Genomic DNA, 19490 nt, shown 5'->3' with positions numbered 1-19490 from the left:
GGTCATTTACTTGTGTCAGCATTTCTTGTCTCCAAGGCCTAAAATGGCTCAGCTAAAATCTTGCAGGCCTCAGCCTACAGGTTCTTCCGTTTCAGCTTGTCTTACTTATATCTAATACATGATTCCTCTAAATACTGATCAGTCTTATACTTCTATAATCCTACAAATTAACTCTAGTTAACATACAATGAATATATATAAGATATAACGTGTTGATCATCACACAATAAATGGATAATAAACTAAAATCATTGGCTACATACTTACTGAATGGAATAAATATTCTTTATTATATATTGTTTTACTTCTCAAAGCACTGCACAAATATTAATGTGATGGTCACTTAAATTTTTCTTGTCTTCATATATTTATTAAATCTTAACTGTTATCTTAATATAGCTTTTGCATTTTTATTCCTTATTATTTATCGTATCATTGGATGTTTCAGAGACAACCTGCTGCTCTTCACTTCCTAAGATGCAGAAGCATCTATGATGTTGTGACAGGACATATTTCCGCTCTAGATTGGGTGATAGCATAAATATCATGGTTGTGCTGAGCCCCAGTAAAATCCACGTGCAAGTAATCCCATTAACTTCATGTACACCCAGAATTATGAAATGGTACATGAATCTGCTCACAGAATGAAGCTCATATGTGCTGTAGTAACATATGTAACCTGAAAGTGTCAACTGTTAAATGTGAAGGTGGTAGGTACTCTGGAAATATCTTAAATTAGTAACATAGAATCTTCTCTCTAAATGACTTATAGTAATTTTGAAAATAACTGTATGAAAGACTCAGTGAAACAAAGTAACATAGAACTGTCTGACAGGTTTATGCTTGGGGTGACAACGATCATGGACAACAAGGCAACGGAACTACTACAGTCAATAGAAAACCCACTCTTGTACAGGGTTTAGAAGGCCAGAAAATTACACGTGTTGCTTGTGGATCTTCCCACAGTGTAGCGTGGACAACAGTGGATGTAGCTACACCATCTGTTCATGAGCCAGTACTCTTCCAGACTGCTAGAGACCCTTTAGGCGCTTCTTATCTAGGTAATACAAAGCTTGTGTTTATTTCCTTAACATTTTTAAACAATATTTGTAGATTGGGCGGGGTTGTAAATGTGTATAGATGGACAGGCCGGTGTGGGGGAAGAGGTGTCTGTGCAGGATGAAAGCCATTTAAACATACTGATTTGCTGAAAATGGAGGAAGTGAGAAGAGAACAAGGCTTGGGAAGCTAAAACATTGTATGTCCTGAAGCTGAGGAGTCATACAAAAATTAGCGCTAGTTTGAACTTTTAAATGTCTTAAACTGTTTGTCAAAGTCCAAAATGCATTGGGATTTCTGGATGCTAGCATCATAATAAATCTTTGTATCATATGCCTCTTACAAATAATTCTTGTTGATGCAAATGTTATCTTACCTATTGATTTCTAAGACAAGTGACCACCATTAAAGAGGGAGGCAGCATTCTATGCTGGCACCTTCCCAGTTTATCAGAACCAAGATTTAGTCAGACTTGAGAAACAAAAATGTTCTATGTAAAACTATCGGAATATTTTAGCTGTTTCTGTGTCTTTTGATCCATTAGCTATCTTTTATCTGGACAGAACTGCAGCAATATCAGAGCTTCATAGATGTACAATATATATAAATAGTACTCAAGTTATATGCTAATATTTTGTCCAAGTAAAGCTTGTTTTAGAGGCCACTAGGAAACTAGTGGTGTTGAGGTGTCTCCATTCTCATGAGTAAGTTTTAGACCCTGTTTTACATGAAAGTCGTTGCTGACCTAGGTTTAGTATTGGGTTTCATATCGGAATTACAGGAATTGTAGGCTAAGAATCATTTCCAAAAGTATCATTAAGCAGGTATCAAAACCAGTTATTATGCATTATAGTCTTTTTTTTTTAAAAGCGTGTCTGACTCTTTTTCCCAGGTGTCCCATCAGATGCAGATTCTTCTGCTGCCAGTAACAAAATCAGTGGTGTAAACAGTTCCAAACCTAACCGCCCTTCCCTCGCTAAGATTCTTCTGTCGCTAGATGGGAACCTTGCCAAACAGCAAGCATTATCTCATATATTGACAGCATTACAAATCATGTATGCCAGGTAGGCATGCCAACATTCTTGTATTTTACAGGGTGAAGCATAGATGGTAAGCTACTTCATACAATTTCTCCCTTATACCAGGTAATAATGGGTATAAAATAGGGCTCTAGGATGTATGCTTTAACTTCATTTCAATTTCCTTTTAGCATTCACTTGAAATCAACTTGTTGAGACAAGACTGTCTTATGTGGAACAGGAAACTCTAAATCTCTGCAACAAAATACTAGCTTAGCTTCATATTAAGTTTCATGCGAGACTGCATCATTGAAATAAGAACAGAATGATAGCTATCCAAAAGTTCAACTCCCAACAATAATCTTGTTGTAAACCTTGCAGCTGAGAATGTGTATCAGAGGGCAGAGGGCTCCTTTTGAAATTGTTCATTTCTGTTTGTAAAGACAGGAGAAATATTAGTGGTAAAGAGTCTGAAACTTGTGGAAAACTTTGCCTTAAAAATCCACAAACTCTATAGGCATCTGTAACTCTATAGACATCTCAGCTATGTGTGAGTCCTCCCATATGGAATGTAAGTAAACTACCCTGTAGACTGCTATCATTGAAAACCATCACTTTTAGTATTAGTCCAGCTGAATAACAGGACACTTTTCTTCCAAGGAGAGGATTTGGTGGTCCTAGTGTGGGTCTGTCCTCAACAGTTTGTTCATTTTTGATTTAGGGATGCAGTGGTTGGAGCACTGATGCCTGCAAGTATGATTGCACCAGTGGAATGTCCTTCTTCATCCCCGGTCCCACCACCAGATGCTGCTTCTACAGGGAGCCCTGCCAATGGGGAAGAATGTGTGCTAGCAGTGGATGTCGAAGAGAGACTGAGCCCAAATCCGTGGCAAGACAGGAGAGGAGAGGTAAAATAAATAAAATCAGAATCAGTTTTGCTATCAGAGCAACAATTTTGGAGTGCTGAAACATCTATCAACAATAACACTGTTTGTTTAATTTGACAGTAACGTGTAAGAACTTTACTTCAGCATCTGTCTAACTTTTAGAATCAATGCCATGAAGTACCTGTGATTTGTCAGCTGTACCTGATTATAATTGATCAATTCACAAGTCTCGAGTCCAGTAAATCAGATAAAAAACATAAGGATGATAAAGTAATTTCTCACCATGTTTTAGACCTTATTCAAAGATATTGGCATTCTCTTAATCAGGTATTGAAACAGTTTAAGAACTAGAAGTAAATTTTTAAACTGGATTTTAAAAAGAACAAATGACAAGATGAAGAAAATGGTCAGTGTCTAAATCTTATTTCAGATGTAACAAATAATTGTAACATTATTTCTATTGTGTGATCTATTGAAAAGAAAGCCAGATAAAACATATTGTGTGGGTTCTTCAGTGTTAAAAGGAGTAATAATAATAATTTTGACACTAAAAAGGATCCATCTTTTCCATTCCCCATGCTGGCATACTTGTTTGTCTCATCCAGCTGTTATGTCTTGTTTTTTAGGTTGTAAGCTCTTTGGGATAAGAATTGTCGTCTTACTGCATGTTTGTACAGCACCTAGTGCAACGGGGCCCTGGTTTATGGCTTGTCTTCACTACAAGCTAAATCAGCGCAGCTGCGATTGATGCAGCCGTGTCGATTTAGTGAGTCTGGTTAAGAAATGCTAAGTCGATGGGAGAGTGTCTCCCATTGAAATAGCATGGTGTAGACACTGCAGTAAGTCAGTGTAGGTTACCTCGACTTCAGTTACATAGTTTATGTAACTGAAGCAGCGTAACTTACATTGACTTAGTGCCATAGTGAAGAAAAGCCCTTAGTTTGCTAATAGGCACCACTGCAGTATAAAGGTTCATACAGGGACTGGTTTTCTTGAATAAGATGCTGCTGTTTTTAGGCATCTCTTTTCTGAGCACAAACTGTCCTCAAAGTTCTTTTTCAAAAGTCTAGTTAAGCTTGTTTAAATGCATGCAATATCTTATTGCTCTGCCATCTGGTTAACTATGCTGTTTTTTGACTAGGTTGTTTCTTCAGAAGATGCAGTGACACCCTCTGCTGTAACTCCCTCAGCTGCTGCTGCCTCTTCTCGTCCTTTCATTCCAGTCACTGATGATCCTGGAGCTGCCAGTATCATAGCAGAAACCATGACGAAAACCAAGGAAGTAATAATGCTAATATTTTTAACATTATAGGTTTCATTATGTATCTCCATCAAGCAATTGAATTGTTCTGGTGTTTGACAGGTTATGTCATCAGAGTAAAAATAGATTTCTGGTGCTACAGCAACTGCCATATGCAAGCTGTTTTACTGGAAAGTCAGGTTCTGCAGTCACTTCTGAATTCACTGCTTAGTGCACGTCCTGTTTCTTGTTGAGAATGTAATACAACCCTGTGTATGTAGTTAGCTTTGTGTAATACAAATGTATTTTTTATGGTGCTAGGTAGAGCTGGTCACAAATTTTTTGAAAATTTTTCCCATCTAAAAGTGCTGTTTTGTCAAAGTTGAAATGTTTCATGAAAAAGTATCTTATTTTGACAAAAATTTAATTGGGAAGGTTTTTTAAGGTCAGGATGGAATTTCTGGAAGGGGAGAGAGGAACTCAAGAATAACCAGTAGCCTGGTGGTTAGATCACTCATGTGGGAGACCTAGAGGAAAAGGGGAGAGAAGGACCCTGACCCCAGAATAATCAATAATCGTCTGGTGATTAGGGCACTCACCTGGGATGTGGGAGACCCAGGTCTAAGGGCAGGTCTACACTAGAAGCACTACATCAGCGCAGCTGCAGCACATCTAGTGAAGGTGCTCTACGCCGACAGGAGAGCACTCTCCCATCGACATAATTGCTCCAACTCCACGAAAGGCGGAAGCTATGTCAGTGGGAGAGCATCTCCCACCGACATAGTATTGGTGTGGACAGCTCTTAGGTCACTATAACTTGCATCGCTCGGGGGGTTTCTTTTTCATATCCCTAAGTGACTTAAGTTAGATCGACTTAAGCGGTAGTGTAGACCTGCCCTGTGTCTCAGTTTCAAATTAGGCAGGGAATTGAATCTCATATCCTAGGTGAGTGCCCTAACCACCACTGAGTTTACTGGTTATTGTGGGGTTGGTAGTCTTGTATGTTTTTTTTTTCCATCCTAAAATTCAAAATGTCTCATTTCAGTTCTGATGTGGAATGAAAACAAATTTTTGAAAGCTTGATGTTCTTTCTGAAATGAAATTTATTTTCCAGCCAGCCCTACTGTCTAATACATGTAAAAGTATTGTTTACATAAGTAGGTAGTAATTTTTATAGTATACTTCAGCATGGCTTAGGTTTGTTTGGTAAATGCCCCAAATGGTATTGTGAAGTGATCCCTAAATATGCAACTCCCCTAAGCCTTGCTAATAAGCATTGGTTCATAAAATCAAGAAATAGTTGATATTTTCCCCCTTACTACTTTGTTCTGAGGATTTGACAGTCAGTTGTCAACCTTTTAATTAGTTAGGGCTTTCAGAAAATAGGAGCTGAACGCTTGTTAACCTACCACTACTTCCTACTAGTCATAACTGTGTGGATACAGCTGACAGATGTTTATTATTAATCCCCTACTTGAATCCCGGGATGATTGTCCAAAAATTGCGGCTGAGTTGCAGACAAGCCGTGGAAAATCACGGAAAAGTAATAATGGACCTTATTATTTGCAGTAATAAGGTCCATTATTACTTTTCTGTGATTTTCCGCTGTTGGCTGTGTGGGGCTGAGAGTAGGGGGTTGCTGCTGGGGCTCCCACTGGCAAAATTGCAGTGGAATCCTAATATTGCGGGAGCCACAATATCGCAAATTAAGTAGGGCCTCATTTATTATATGTTTTAGATTTTTTCGAGTCTTGTATCTATCAGTTTAATGATCCTGCGATTTTCTTTGTATTTACAAGATGCTGGTGACAGGGAAACACTTCCTTCATTGGGGGAAAAAGCATACTAATAAGACAATGTATTTGACCTTTTGGGCTTCAATCCAGACTGCCTGCCCTATAACTCTGGGGCCTTCAATACTATGTTGCTGTGGCTTACATCCCTGACACCAGCAGCCAGCATATGAATGTACAGGTTAAAACCTTGGCTTCCATTGCCTAGTTACTTTTCATAGAGTGACCCCAACTCCGTACCAGTTCTGAATTTCCCCCAAACAATCTCCCTGCAGTGTTCAGCCCTCTCCTGGAACAGAAGCCGTTAAGTTTGTTGCTCCTTTAAAGAGTGTTTAAAGCCAAAGTGTTTAAAGAAACAGCAGCATGTTATCTTGACTGGAGTAAACAATCACTTCAGTTCAACCAAAGCACTGGACTGGTTTAGATAAAAAGTAAAACAAGTTTGTTGACTGAAAAAGAGAGAGCTGTTAAGTGAGTTCAAGTATAAGGGATAAAGATAGAAAAGGTTACAAAAAAAAGTTAAAATGCGCTTCCTAGTCGCTATAACGTATCTTAACAAGCTACAGTATTTGTTCAAAGTAGTTTCATCCTCAGTCTTCCTTTTCCAGCAATGGCTGACTAGTTCTTAGGATCCCCACACAGTCCAAAGTGCTGGTTTTCTTTGTCTCTTCAGGTGAATGATAAATTAATGGTTCTCTGCCCCTCTCTTTATAGTTTAGTAAGCCTCTGAAAAATATCTCTCTAAAAGTTCATTGATGCTTCTTCATGAGGCAGGAAGGCTTCCTGGGGTACCGTCTCCATCCCCCATTGAGATTAAGTGATTGCTTTTTCCCCACTTGCTCTCCTGATGGCTTTGTTTGGCTGGCATGCAAATGTGCTTTTCTGTCTTCAGTCACACCTTGCTCAATTTACATGGGAGACACATTCAAGCAGGTGGAACTGCATTCTGTTTTCTGGGGGGAACCTGTGTATCAACTCTCCCTGACATGCCTAGATTAAACATGTTTGTCATAATTACAGCACATCTGTACAATCCTTTGTGAATTGACTGTACATACCTCATTCACAAATATTAATGATCAGTGAGTTATTAATTTTTCAGAGACATACAACACCTTTTAGATTATAACAGTTGGGGTATAAGAGTTGGGGTACACTGAGCTGATTGGGCCAGCTGAAACTCACTGCTGCATACCAGGAGTCCCTTGTCTTCTGGTATAGAGATGCTCTTAGGGTCACAGTATTATACTTCTGTTTCTTCTTGGAGTGCTTGCACATGCCCTTTCCCCTGCAGGTGTAAACTTGCTCAGTGCACTAGCATTTGAGATTTTTCCCTCAGCTGTACCCATTGGGATGGCACATGTGTAATCTGTTGTGTTGTGCTGCTGCACGATGCTCCAAAGGGTAGAACCAATTCCCATCTTTTCCTTCTTACCACCTGTGGTGATTGTCAGAGTGTGCTAACTTGTTACCACAAGTGTTTCCCTCTTTCTGAGTCTTTCTGTTGTATATGGTTGGTACTCGTTGCGTCGCCTTACTGAAGTGTAGGTTTATTTTTTTCTTTTACTAGTGTATATAATTTACATTTTGGTTCCCAGTGGTTCTGGGTATCGATGCCCAGTGCTGTGGCATGCCTCAGTCCCCAGACTTTAAACCAGTGGTCACCAACCGGTCGATCCTGGACATTCTTCCAGTCAATTGCGATCTCTGGCCACTAAAAGTCCAGTTATGTGGTGGGGCTGCTGCTAAGGCAGGTTCTTGGCTTGCTCTGGCCCCATGCTGCTCCCAGTGCAGCCCTGGGGGAATGGGAGGCAGGAGTCTCCACGTGCTGCCCCTCTCTGCAGGTGCCACCCCTGCAGTTCCCATTGGCTGGGAACGGGGAACTGTGGCCAGGGGCTGCAGGGGCGCATTGGCCCCTTCCGGGAGCCACATGGCACCGGGGCAGTCAGGGAGCCTGCCTTAGCCCCGCCGCGCTGCTGAACAGGAGCCACCTGAGGTAACTGCCACCCGGCAAGAGCCTGCACCCCAACCCCCCTCTCGGAGCCAGCACCCCAAACCTCCTCCTGCATCCCAAGCCCCTGCCCCACCCCTGAGCCCCCTCCCAGAGCTTGCACCTCTCACCCCCTCCTGCACCCCAACCCGCTGCCTCAGGCTCAGCCTGAAGCCCTCTCCCACACTACAAACCCCTTAGCCCCAGCCCAGAGACCGCACCCCCTACCAACCCTCTTCCCCAGCCTGGTGAAAGTGAGTGAGGGTGGGGGAGAGTGAGCAACAGAGAGAGGGGGAGATGGAGTGGTCGGGGCTTTGGGGAAGGGGTGGGGCCTCGAGGAAGGGGCGGGGTAGATCCTGCATTGTCCTTAAATTGAAGAAGTGATCTTGTGCTTAAAAAGATTGGAGACCACTGCTTTAAACCTTGCAATGCATGCATGAAGCTGATGCCAGTCAGGGACCTGCACTCCAGGTTTCTGAAGTGCCTCAGAGAAGCACACATCAGGGACAGGGGTGAAATCTGCAGGGACTTTGGTTACTAGTGCTCCTCCTGGCCTGGCAGAGTCCTGACATTGATCTCCTTCTCCAGTACTGAAGAAGAAACATTAGAAGACTGCACTGAGGAATGGCATTGTCCTGGATATTGAGGTCTCCAGCACCAGTGTCGAGCAGTCAAGCTGAGAAGCTGGGTAGAGTGCACATAGTGCCAAGCAGTTTTGTTTTTGGGGCAGGTAGAACCTTCGGTGGGGTCGTTAACTCAGGTACTGATGCTGTTGAGATTGACTATAAGGAAGCACCGTCTTTTTCATCAGCAGCACCAAGAGGCTCTCCTTTTGCTATCAACGCCTGAGACTTACGTCGTGGCAAGTGATCAGCTGAGTCTGTTGGTACTGGTGGTTCAAGGAACACTTCATCCAATACCAACAGACACCCAAATGGACTTGCTGACTGCTAGAGTTCAGCACCCAGTACCATGGGCACCTTCGAATGCTCTGATACCTCTTTGCGCGGTGCAGTTGAGGAGCAAACTGACTATAATTTCTCCAGTGCCATCCTCTCCAGACTCCCATCACTGCTCCCTAGCACCGAGAAGCCCGGCACCTCCCTCATTGAATAACTTGGGTTTGTTGTCTGAGTCAGAAATTGGATTTTGTGTCACAGCCGTGTCTCGCAAAACATCACTCTGCTATGAGAGGTTTTCACTGCTGGTGTCCGGTAGAGGCTCCATGTTGGTTGTTCAGTCGGGAGCCTTGGTCAGGAAAAAAATTGGACTCCAATGCCATATCAGCGACTGTATTGCAGCCAGTGGGCATTTCCGTCCAGCTCCAGTTCCTCTTCTCGCCCTTCCTGCTCCTGTAGGTACTGTGATCACTCTTTGCATCAGCAAGAAGCCACTCCTGGTACTGAGCTCAGCATGGAACTTGAACAGTCTACCTCAGTGAATCTCACTTTGGAGGAATTGGGAGAAGTGCCATTTCAGCCAGCCTTGGGTTGCTCCTCCTCATCGCTTGATGAGGTGGTAGTGTCTAGTGCGTTCTCAACTTTTCTGGATGATTATAAGAGAACCTCGTTAAGAGAATGGCTTCCACCCAGATGGAAGTAGTTCAGGAGAGCTCAGGTAGATTGGTTGACATTTTGGCATCTGTGAGGCTGCCTTGAGTGGCGCTGCCCATAAATGAAGCTGTTTGGGAGCCCACTAAAGTATTGTGGCAAAAACCATCTTCCCTGCCTCATACAGCTAAGAGGACTGAAAGGAGGTATTATGTCTCCTTATGGGGATTTGAACATTATTATACACCCCCACCTTGCCCTTTGAACTGCCTGCTCTCTGTTCGTTGCTTCATCTTTCAAGCAAGTTTTGGTGGCAATTATCTCTGCAAGAAGAGTGAGGGAATTGAGAGCCCTGGTATCTAATCCACCAGGTATCTTCTACAAGGAAAAGGTATATCTTCACCTTCATCCAAAATTTCTCACCAGAGTAGTTTCTCACTTCCATATCAGTCAGGCAATATACTTAACATCATTCTTCCCTGATCCTCATTCTCCACACACTTGATGTTAGGTGATCATTAGCATTTTACTTGGATAGGACTAAACCACAGGCCATCTTCACAACTGTTTGTGGCAGTTGCAGGCAGGATGAAGGGCATTCCAGTCTCATCTCAAAGAATCTTATTGTGGATTTCCTCCTGTATATGATTGTGCTATGACACAATGCATCCGATGAAGTAAGCTGTAGCTCACGAAAGCTTATGCTCAAATAAATTTGTTAGTCTCTGAGGTGCCACAAGTACTCCTTTTCTTTTTGCGAATACAGACTAACACGGCTGCTACTCTGAAACCTGACATGACCAATGTAACTTCCCCAAACAGGATGTTGGCATGTTCAACAAGATCTCAGTCTCTGCAGCCTTCGTAGCTCATGTGCCTGTAGTGGATGTTTGTAGAGATGCAACTTGGTCATCAGTACATACTTCTGATTCTAATGCTATCTCTCAACAGTCTGGAGATATGAGATTTGGACATTTAGTCCTTCTGTGATTATTCAGTTCGACTCTGATCCCACCTCCTGATTGACCTGCTTGAGAGAGACTTGAAACACAATGAACACATGCAATCACTTAAGGAAAAACTGGTTACTAACTTGTTCTGTAACTGTTGTTCTGTGAAATGTTGCACATGTCCATTCCACGACCCACTCTCCTTCCCCTCACTGTCGAAATCTGTGTGGTAAGAAGGAACTGAGGAGGATCAAGGTGGCTCTACCCTTTGTGCCATTGTGCAGCAGTGGGAGGCAGCAGTGGGTGCATGGGCTGCCCTGATGAGGGTACCTCTAAGGGAAAGTCTGTAACACTAGTGCACTGGGTGTGCACACATCTGAAGCAGAATGGACATGTGCAACATATCTCAAAGAACAAGTTACAGAACAGGTTAGTGACCATGTTGGGGTTTTTTAGGCAAGTTAACTCAGTTTGTTGTATAAAATCTTTCTTCCATCCTCCATCATCATGTATTATATGTTTCTTCAATTTCTCTTTCAGGATGTGGAAAGCCAAAGTAAAGTATCTGGTCCTGAACCCCAACACTTAGATGAGTTCACTAGTCTTTTAGTACCAGATGACACACGAGTCATGGTTGACCTGCTGAAGCTTGCTGTCTCCACCAGGGCTGGTGAGAAGGGAAAGGATGTTCTTTCCGCTGTGCTGTCTGGAATGGGCACTGCATATCCACAGGTCAGTCAAAGTGATTTTTGTTGTTACTGAATTTTAACTATCCTCCCTTCTTTCTCATTCTATTGAGGTGACTCCTAGTCGTTGAAGATATAGGTTCAGAAGACATAGGTTTTTACAAACATGAAAACTATAATAATTATCTTCTACTGATATAAGAGTCCATATACGTTTTATTGGAACACCAAATTAATATAGCTGTTTGCTGTAAAAATCAATGAGAGTCAATATTATAAATTTCCCATGGTACCAGTTAGATTTCAAAGCTGAAATATAACAAACTAGATTTGCCAATTTGATAAATATTCTAGCCAGTCATGGAATGGAATTTAGTTAGGATAACCCCTTTTTAAATGAGTCCAGGAAGCACTGGGTTATTAACTTGACTCTGGGTTCATTTCAGATCTACATTTGTCTTGGAGAGTTGTTTACAAAGCCAGACATTTGGTTATTCTTAATCAACAAGTTTATTAATTCACTACCTACCATGTAGGTGTATATAACCAACAGTTCAAGTTTAGATACACCAAACATTCCAGGCATGTACTGAACAAAAAACACACATGCAGTTTTGTAAGCAATTAACATAGGCCAGTGTTGGGGCCCAGTAGCTATACTAAGGAACAATACAAATCAATAAGATTTCTTATTACATTTACTTATAACCATCAGTTATCAATTCGGTAAATGAGTTACAGTTAAGTATTTCTCTCTAGTAAGAACATAAGAATGGCCATATTGGGTCAGACCAAAGGTCCATCCAGCCCAGTATCCTGTCTACCGACAATGGACAATGGCAGGTGCCCCAGAGGAAGTGAACCTAACAGCGAACCTCTCTCCTGCCGTCCATCTCCACCCTCTGACGAACAGAGGCTAGGGACACCATTCCTTACCCATCCTGTCTAATAGCCATTAATGGACTTAACCTCCGTGAATTTATCCAGTTCTCTTTTAAACCCTGTTATAGTCCTAGCCTTCACAACCTCCTCAGGCAAGGAGTTCCACAGGTTGACTATGCGCTGTGTGAAGAGGAACTTCCTTTTATTTGTTGTAAACCTGCTGCCCATTAATTTCATTTGGTGGCCCCTAGTTCTTAAATTATGGGAACAAGTAAATAACTTTTCCTTATTCACTTTGTCCACACCACTCATGATTTTATATACCTCTATCATATCCCCCCTTAGTCTCCTCTTTTCCAAGCTGAAAAGTCCTGGCCTCTTTAATCTCTCCGCTTACAGGACCTGTTCCAAACCCCTAATCATTTTAGTTGCCCTTCTCTGAACCTTTTCTCACCAGTATATTTTTTTTGAGATGAGGAAACCACATCTGTACGCAGTATTTAAAATGTGGACATACCATGAATTTATATAAGGGCAATAAGATATTCTCCGTCTTACTCTCTATCCTTTTTTAATGATTCCTAACATTCCGTTTGTTTTTTTGACTGCCGCTGCAGACTGCATGGAGTCTTCAGAGAACTATCCATGGTGACTCCAAGATCTCTTTCTGATTAGTTGTCGCAAAATTAGCCCCCATCGTATTGTATGTATAGTTGGGGTTATTTTTTCCAATGTGCATTACTTTACATTTATCCACATGAAATTTCATTTACCATTTTGTTGCCCAATCACTTAGTTTTGTGAGATCTTTTTGAAGTTCTTCACAGTCTGCTTTGGTCTTACCTATCTTGAACAGTTTAGTATCATCTGCAAACTTTGCCACCTCACTGTTTACCCCTTTCTCCAGATCATTTATGAATAAATTGAATAGGATTGCTCATCGGACTGACAGTTGGGGAACACCACTAGTTACTCTCTCCATTCTGAAAATTTACCATTTATTCCTACCTTTTGTTCTCTGTCTTTTAACCAGGTCTCAATCAATGACAGGATCTTTCCTCTTATCCCATGACAACTTAATTTACGTAAGAGCCTTTGGTGAGGGACCTTGTCAAAGGCTTTCTGGAAATCTAAATACACTATGTCCACTGGATCCCCCTTGTCCACATGTTCGTTGACCCCTTCAAAGAACTCTAATAGATTAATAAGACATGATTTCCCTTTACAGAAACCATGTTGACTTTTGCCCAACAATTTATGTTCTTCTATGTGTCTGACCATTTTATTCTTTACTATTGTTTCAACTAATTTGCCCGGTACTGACGTTACATTTACCAGTCCGTAATTGCTGGGATCCCCTCTAGAGCCCTTCTTAAATATTGGCATTACATTAGCTATCTTCCAGTCATTGGGTACAGAAGCTGATTTAAAGGACAGGTTACAAAGCATAGTTAATAGTGCCGCAATTTCACATTTGAGTTGTTTCAGAACTCTTAGGTGAATGCCATCTGGTCCCGGTGACTTCTTACTGTTAAGTTTCTCAATTCCAAAACTTCCTCTAGTGACACCTCAGTCTGAGACAGTTCCTCAGATTTGTCACCTACAAAAGGCGGCTCAGGTTTGGGAATCTCCCTAACATCCTCAGCCGTGAAGACTGAAGCAAAGAATTCATTTAGTTTCTCTGCAATGACTTCATCATCTTTAAGTGCTCCTTTTGTATCTCGATCGTCCAGGGGTCCCACTGGTTGTTCAGCAGGCTTCCTGCTTCTGATGTACTTAAAAAACATTTTGTTATTACCTTTTGAGTTTTTGGCTAGCTGTTTTTCAAACTCCTTTTTGGCTTTTCTTATTACATTTTTACACTTAATTTGGCAGGAAGAATGTGCTTATTTTAAGGCGCTTATGAACATGTTTTTTCCTGTTTGTTCTGTTTAGTTTAAAACATCAATACAATTGCATAAAGTTATAGTTTGAGGTTCTCTTAGGCAAATGTACTTGGATTTACAAAGTAGAAGCAGATATATGGCATCGCTTAGTTAAAATCCAAAATAGGGTTGCTTGAGTTCTCGGTAGAAGGAGTGTGAACTCAAAATAGCTTTCAGTTATTTATATTAAAAAACACCAAGAGAAGTGAAACTTCGTGACTTCTTCTCAGTCTTGTGAACCTTGGGATTGGAGAGAGCCAGTTCATGAGTGTGATAACACTTCTAGATTTTGATTCTGCTTTTGTGGAGTCCCACGCAATGACTAAGTTTCTGTACTCTTTTGGGGTTTGTTGGAAGGTGGCCACTATTTTTTGTTGTTGTTGCTTACTTGCTACATTGGCTCTCTGTTTCTCTGCTTCTTCTGTCAGTAACAAATAAATGTCAGGGTATAACATATGTTCATCCTCTTTCAGAGTCAGAGGTTTTTTGTTTAATTTATTTCAAAGATTATACTTCTCTATTAACCACTATTATTTGTAGTTCCCCCTCCTTCAGCCATTTCTTTTATTATTTCAAAATTACGCATTGGATAGGTGTTTATATTTAGAATCCTTTCTGTGTGCTATATGATTCATATCCTTTCTAGAGTTCAACAATCCTTTATGGTTGCTCTTCTTTTATTGGATGTAGTTCATATTTATTTTATTTTATATATAAGTATTTCACAGCCTTCAGAATTTAGAAATGAACAAGAAACATTTATTCGAAGAAACAAGATGGGTTATCCACATATGGAGAGGGATGGTGCCTTTGATTCATGAAGCAGACAAATGTGCAGTTTCTTATTTGGGATGAAACTAGTTGGTTTGATTTTATTTGGGTATCAGGAAGTTTGATCTCTAGAACAATTAGTTTTCTGGATCTCTCAGCAAACTGTTCCTTAAACAATTCATAGCTGCCACCATCTCTAATGCTTAACTCACTCTACACAGGTTTCAGAGTAACAGCCGTGTTAGTCTGTATTCGCAAAAAGAAAAGGAGTACTTGTGGCACCTTAGAGACTAACCAATTTATTTGAACATAAGCTTTCGTGAGCTACAGCTCACTTCATTGGATGAAGGGCACCTTAGAGACTAATCAATTTATTTGAGCATAAGCTTTCGTGAGCTACAGCTCACTTCATCGGATGAAGGGCACCTTAGAGACTAATCAATTTATTTGAGCATAAGCTTTCGTGATGAAGTGAGCTGTAGCTCACGAAAGCTTATGCTCAAATAAATTGGTTAGTCTCTAAGGTGCCACAAGTACTCCTTTTCTTTTCACTCTACACAGTAAAAGCAAGGTGTTAATCTTTGTTTGCCATCTCCTGGGATTCTCTGTAGATAGACAGTGAGATGGGAAGCTCTAGCTACATGTGGATCATGGGTGGCCCTTTTCTGAGTGAGTAATAATTGATTGTCTGAAAACTTCGTTTACACGTCTTATTCCTTATTCTGTGGTTTTTGAGGTTTCTTAGACCAGTGGCTCTCAACCTTTCCAGACTACTGTACCCATTTTAGGAATCTGATTTGTCTTATGTACCCCCAAGTTTCACCTCACTTTAAAAACTACTTGCTTACAAAATCAGAAATAAAAATACATAAGTGTCACAGCACGTTATTACTGAAAAATTGTTTTCTTTCTCATTTTTACCATAAAGTTATAAAAATAATTTGGAATAGAAATATAGTACTCACAGTTCAGTGTATAGTCTATAGAGTAGTAAAAAACAGCCACTGTCCGTATGAAAATTTAGTTTGTACTGACTTCGCTAGTGCTTTTTGTGTAGCCTATTGTAAAACAAGGCAAATATCTAGATGATGTACTGCCTGGAAGACCTCTGTGTACCCCCAGAGGTACACATACCCCTGGTTGAGAACCACTAGACAATAGTTCATGCTTTGGGAAGTAGATATTGATCTCCCATTGCCTTTAGTTCCTTTCAGGAACTAATGTCTGGTATAAGTGAAGAGGGGATTACTAAAATCCTAGATGTCATGCGTAGGGGAATAGTGATTGCTCCCTGACTAAAGGGGAAGAGAGAGGGAGCTATAGTAACTTACTACCAATATATTCAAGACATAGCTGACGTCTATATGACTCACTTTGCAAAGGATTCAGACATTCCTAAGGTTGTATACTTGGGTGAGATGAATCAGCTTAAGTTACATGGGTCTTAAAGTATCAAACATAGTTCTGAAATATTAAATGTCATTGTGGATGACACAAATAGAACATAAGAAACTCAGCTCCTGTCTTTCTCTACTTCCCTTTCTTGCTCCCAACTCCATAACAAGTGCTCTTTTACTTTCCTAGTCCTCCCAGTTCTCTGAGATCATTGAAAGAAATCCCCTCCTCTGCACCTGCCCTGTCTTCCTGGTTGTCTGCCTCTGTGCTGCTTTTCTCACCTTTTCAGTGTTATCAGCTACATGGAATTAGTTGTTCACTGTAGGGTTAACTAGTTTGTACAAATATCATTAATGTTACCATTTATAGAGTTAATGATAGTTTGAATAGTTGAATGGTTTGTAATAATGTGACTCAAACAATTCTGTTTTTATACTGGCCCATGTGTTCGCAATAAATATTGCCGAGCTGTCGTATTTTTTGTATGCCTTTATGTGGCCATGTAGCGAAATAGTCAGACCCAATTCACTGTGGCACAGATGGAAGGTTATAGAACTTTAACCCATTATGTTCCTGTATTTTGTCAGTTAACATCTTAGTGCTGAAGTGGTATTAGCAGGAGTTCTCAACCTTTTTTTTCTGGAGGGGGGCCCCCCCCAACATGATGTAAAAACTCCAGGACCCAGTGGGGGATGGGGTGGGATCTGAGTTACCCAGGAAAGAATTTTCTGTAGTATCTGGCTGGTGAATCTTGCCCATATGCTCAGGGTTTAGCTGATCGCCATATTTGGGGTCGGGAAGGAATTTTCCTCCAGGGCAGATTGGAAGAGGCCCTGGAGGTTTTTCACCTTCCTCTGTAGCATGGGGCATGGGTCATTTGCTGGAGGATTCCCTGCACCTTGAAGTCTTTAAAGGATGATTTGAGGACTTCAATAGCTCAGACATAGGTGAGGTTTTTCGCAGGAGTGGGTGGGTGAAATTCTGTGGCCTCCATTGTGCAGGAGGTCAGACTAAATGATCATAATGGTCCCTTCTGACCTTAGTATCTATGAATCTATTTTGAGGGGGGGTGCAGAGGCCAGCAGGATTTGAGCCAGCTCTGTGCGGGCAGGAGCATAGCTCAGGGTGTAGGGAGTGGATAGCTAGGGGCTGTGTGCAAGCATGGAGGGTAGCTCAGGGTGTAGGGAGAGGGGTAGCGTAGGGGCTGTGTGCCGGGAGAGCTCCCCTGCAGTCCTGGTTCCCGGAGGGCTATGCCAGCCATGGAGCTGGGTCCCCCCACCTGGGTGGCTCTTACTGGCTGCCTCTGTGGGAGTAAAGGGGGGTGGGAGCTGAGGGGGCAACTTCAGCCCCGGGCAACAGTAGCAGCAGGAGTTAAGGGAGTGCTGCATCTGCCTGTTCCATGTCACGATCCAGAGCAGCAGCTGTGCTGCTCTGTCTGCTTCTGGCTTCCCACCTCCTGGCGTCAGCCCTGCAGGGAGCGCCAGGGATCAGGCTCTGGGTTTCAGCTGCATGGCCCCGCAGCCCCCTTGAAAGGGCTTGTGGACCCCCCGGTTGAGAACCGCTTGTATTAGCATATTTTAGCATTCAGTTATCTTAACACTTAAGTTTGATGTTTTCATTTGTTTGTTGAATGGACATTTTAAACTTATTTTTCGTGCCTATTTTAGGTTTAATGTGATATTTACTTCTTGTTGCATTGCTCTAATAACTGAAAGAGAGGCTTATTTCATTTATTCATACCTTTTCAGTTGGAATATTGGAATGTAGCGGATAAGACACCAATGCAGTGGATAAGATGGGGATCAGGGCTTACTCTCATTATCAATTTTTTCTAGAAGACTGAATTGGTTTCTTTATGAAGACATGTATAATCAGTTGAGATGTATTTTTTTAGGTTGCTGACATGTTGTTGGAGCTGTGTGTTACAGAGTTAGAAGATGTGGCTACAGACTCGCAAAGTGGTCGTCTTTCTTCGCAGCCAGTGGTGGTGGAAAGTAGCCATCCATATACAGATGATACTTCAACTAGTGGCACTGTAAAAATACCAGGTAGGGAATACTGATAAGATTTATATGAGAGGAGAAATTATCCAGTTACTTAACATTATGCACATTTGGAGGAACAGACACTGAGATTCAGTTTACGACAATTCATTTTGAATCTTCACTAAAATGTTCAAGTAAATTGGGTAGTTTTTACATACCTGTTATAATAAATGATAACCTTTCTTGAACCTGTTAAATGTATTCTTTGTGCATTCAGGTTCTCTGGGCAGTACTGGATTTGGTACACTGCTGCTCTGCAGCTGTAGATCACTTCTAATTGTTGTTTCATTAGGACATTGGGAACAGCTTGCCCATGATCACATAGTAAATTTTTATCAGGGCCAGAAATAAACTAATTTCTTTGTCCTTGGTCTTAACTATTAGACTATAATTTTTCTCTGTGCATTGTGGTTTCATATTGAATTGATTTAATACTGTCCAAAAGTTAGACTTCTGATGCTGTTAGCCATTTTGCCTCAGCTTGCAGGTATGCTTTGCTCTGACATGCTTTAACAGATCACGTAAGGTTTGGAGTGTTTTGAACATTGTCATGTACAGTTGGCCCAAATTCATGGGTGGTGTGTGGGTCTACACTGTGTAATACTTTCAAGGCAATTACAGGCAAATAATGATCTTAATAGAAAATAGCTATGTTCTAGCTTGATCATCATAGAACAATCCAAACGATGTTTTAAATCATTGGACTTTTAAAAGCTTACATTTTCCCCATTTTACTTATTGTTTAATTATATAAAGTGCTTTGTTACTTGTCAGGTGCCGAGGGACTCAGAGTAGAATTTGATCGCCAGTGTTCTACAGAGCGGCGCCATGACCCTCTGACCATAATGGATGGCGTCAACAGGATAGTTTCAGTCCGATCAGGTGATGAGAATCAAATGTTATATTTGCTTTATTTTTCCTTAAGTGCTTAGCTTAGCTTATTGTTGAATGTTGGATGAAATATACTCTTATTGTATTGCAAATTGTATAGGTTTATTTTAGGTGGAGAATAGGCTAGAAAAATACATATCAAATATTGATTTACAGTGTTTTTTAATTAACAAAATTTAAAAAATTTAAGCAGTTGTCTCAATACATCAAATTATTTCTGAATCATGCATAACCATTACTAAAACGCATGTAGATTCTGGTAATTATTTAACAGAAGCAACTTTTAATATATGCATATATGCAAAGTAATTTCTAAAGTGTAAATAGTCGTGTATTTTATAGAAGAATTTCAATTTTAATCTGCAGCCTAAATTATTTTTGATAGACTCCACATTTAAAATCTGTTT

At 41.0% G+C, this 19490-nt stretch overlaps 1 protein-coding gene across 1 annotated transcript in view; it reads left to right on the top strand.

Annotated features, from left to right (window-relative positions):
• Positions 1 to 19490, top strand: part of HERC2 (HECT and RLD domain containing E3 ubiquitin protein ligase 2) — a 203040-nt gene that overhangs the window by 138646 nt on the left and 44904 nt on the right. The window contains exons 65-71 of the mRNA XM_077814849.1: positions 836 to 1061; positions 1952 to 2123; positions 2800 to 2986; positions 4107 to 4247; positions 11029 to 11220; positions 18042 to 18195; positions 18967 to 19074. Of these exons, the coding sequence (XP_077670975.1) occupies positions 836 to 1061; positions 1952 to 2123; positions 2800 to 2986; positions 4107 to 4247; positions 11029 to 11220; positions 18042 to 18195; positions 18967 to 19074 (1180 nt within the window). The remainder of the gene's footprint in view (positions 1 to 835; positions 1062 to 1951; positions 2124 to 2799; positions 2987 to 4106; positions 4248 to 11028; positions 11221 to 18041; positions 18196 to 18966; positions 19075 to 19490) is intronic.

The sequence above is a fragment of the Eretmochelys imbricata genome, chromosome 1, assembly GCF_965152235.1.
Source record: "Eretmochelys imbricata isolate rEreImb1 chromosome 1, rEreImb1.hap1, whole genome shotgun sequence".
Classification (NCBI taxonomy): Eukaryota; Metazoa; Chordata; order Testudines; family Cheloniidae; genus Eretmochelys; species Eretmochelys imbricata.
This window is presented reverse-complemented; position numbering and strand designations above follow the sequence as displayed.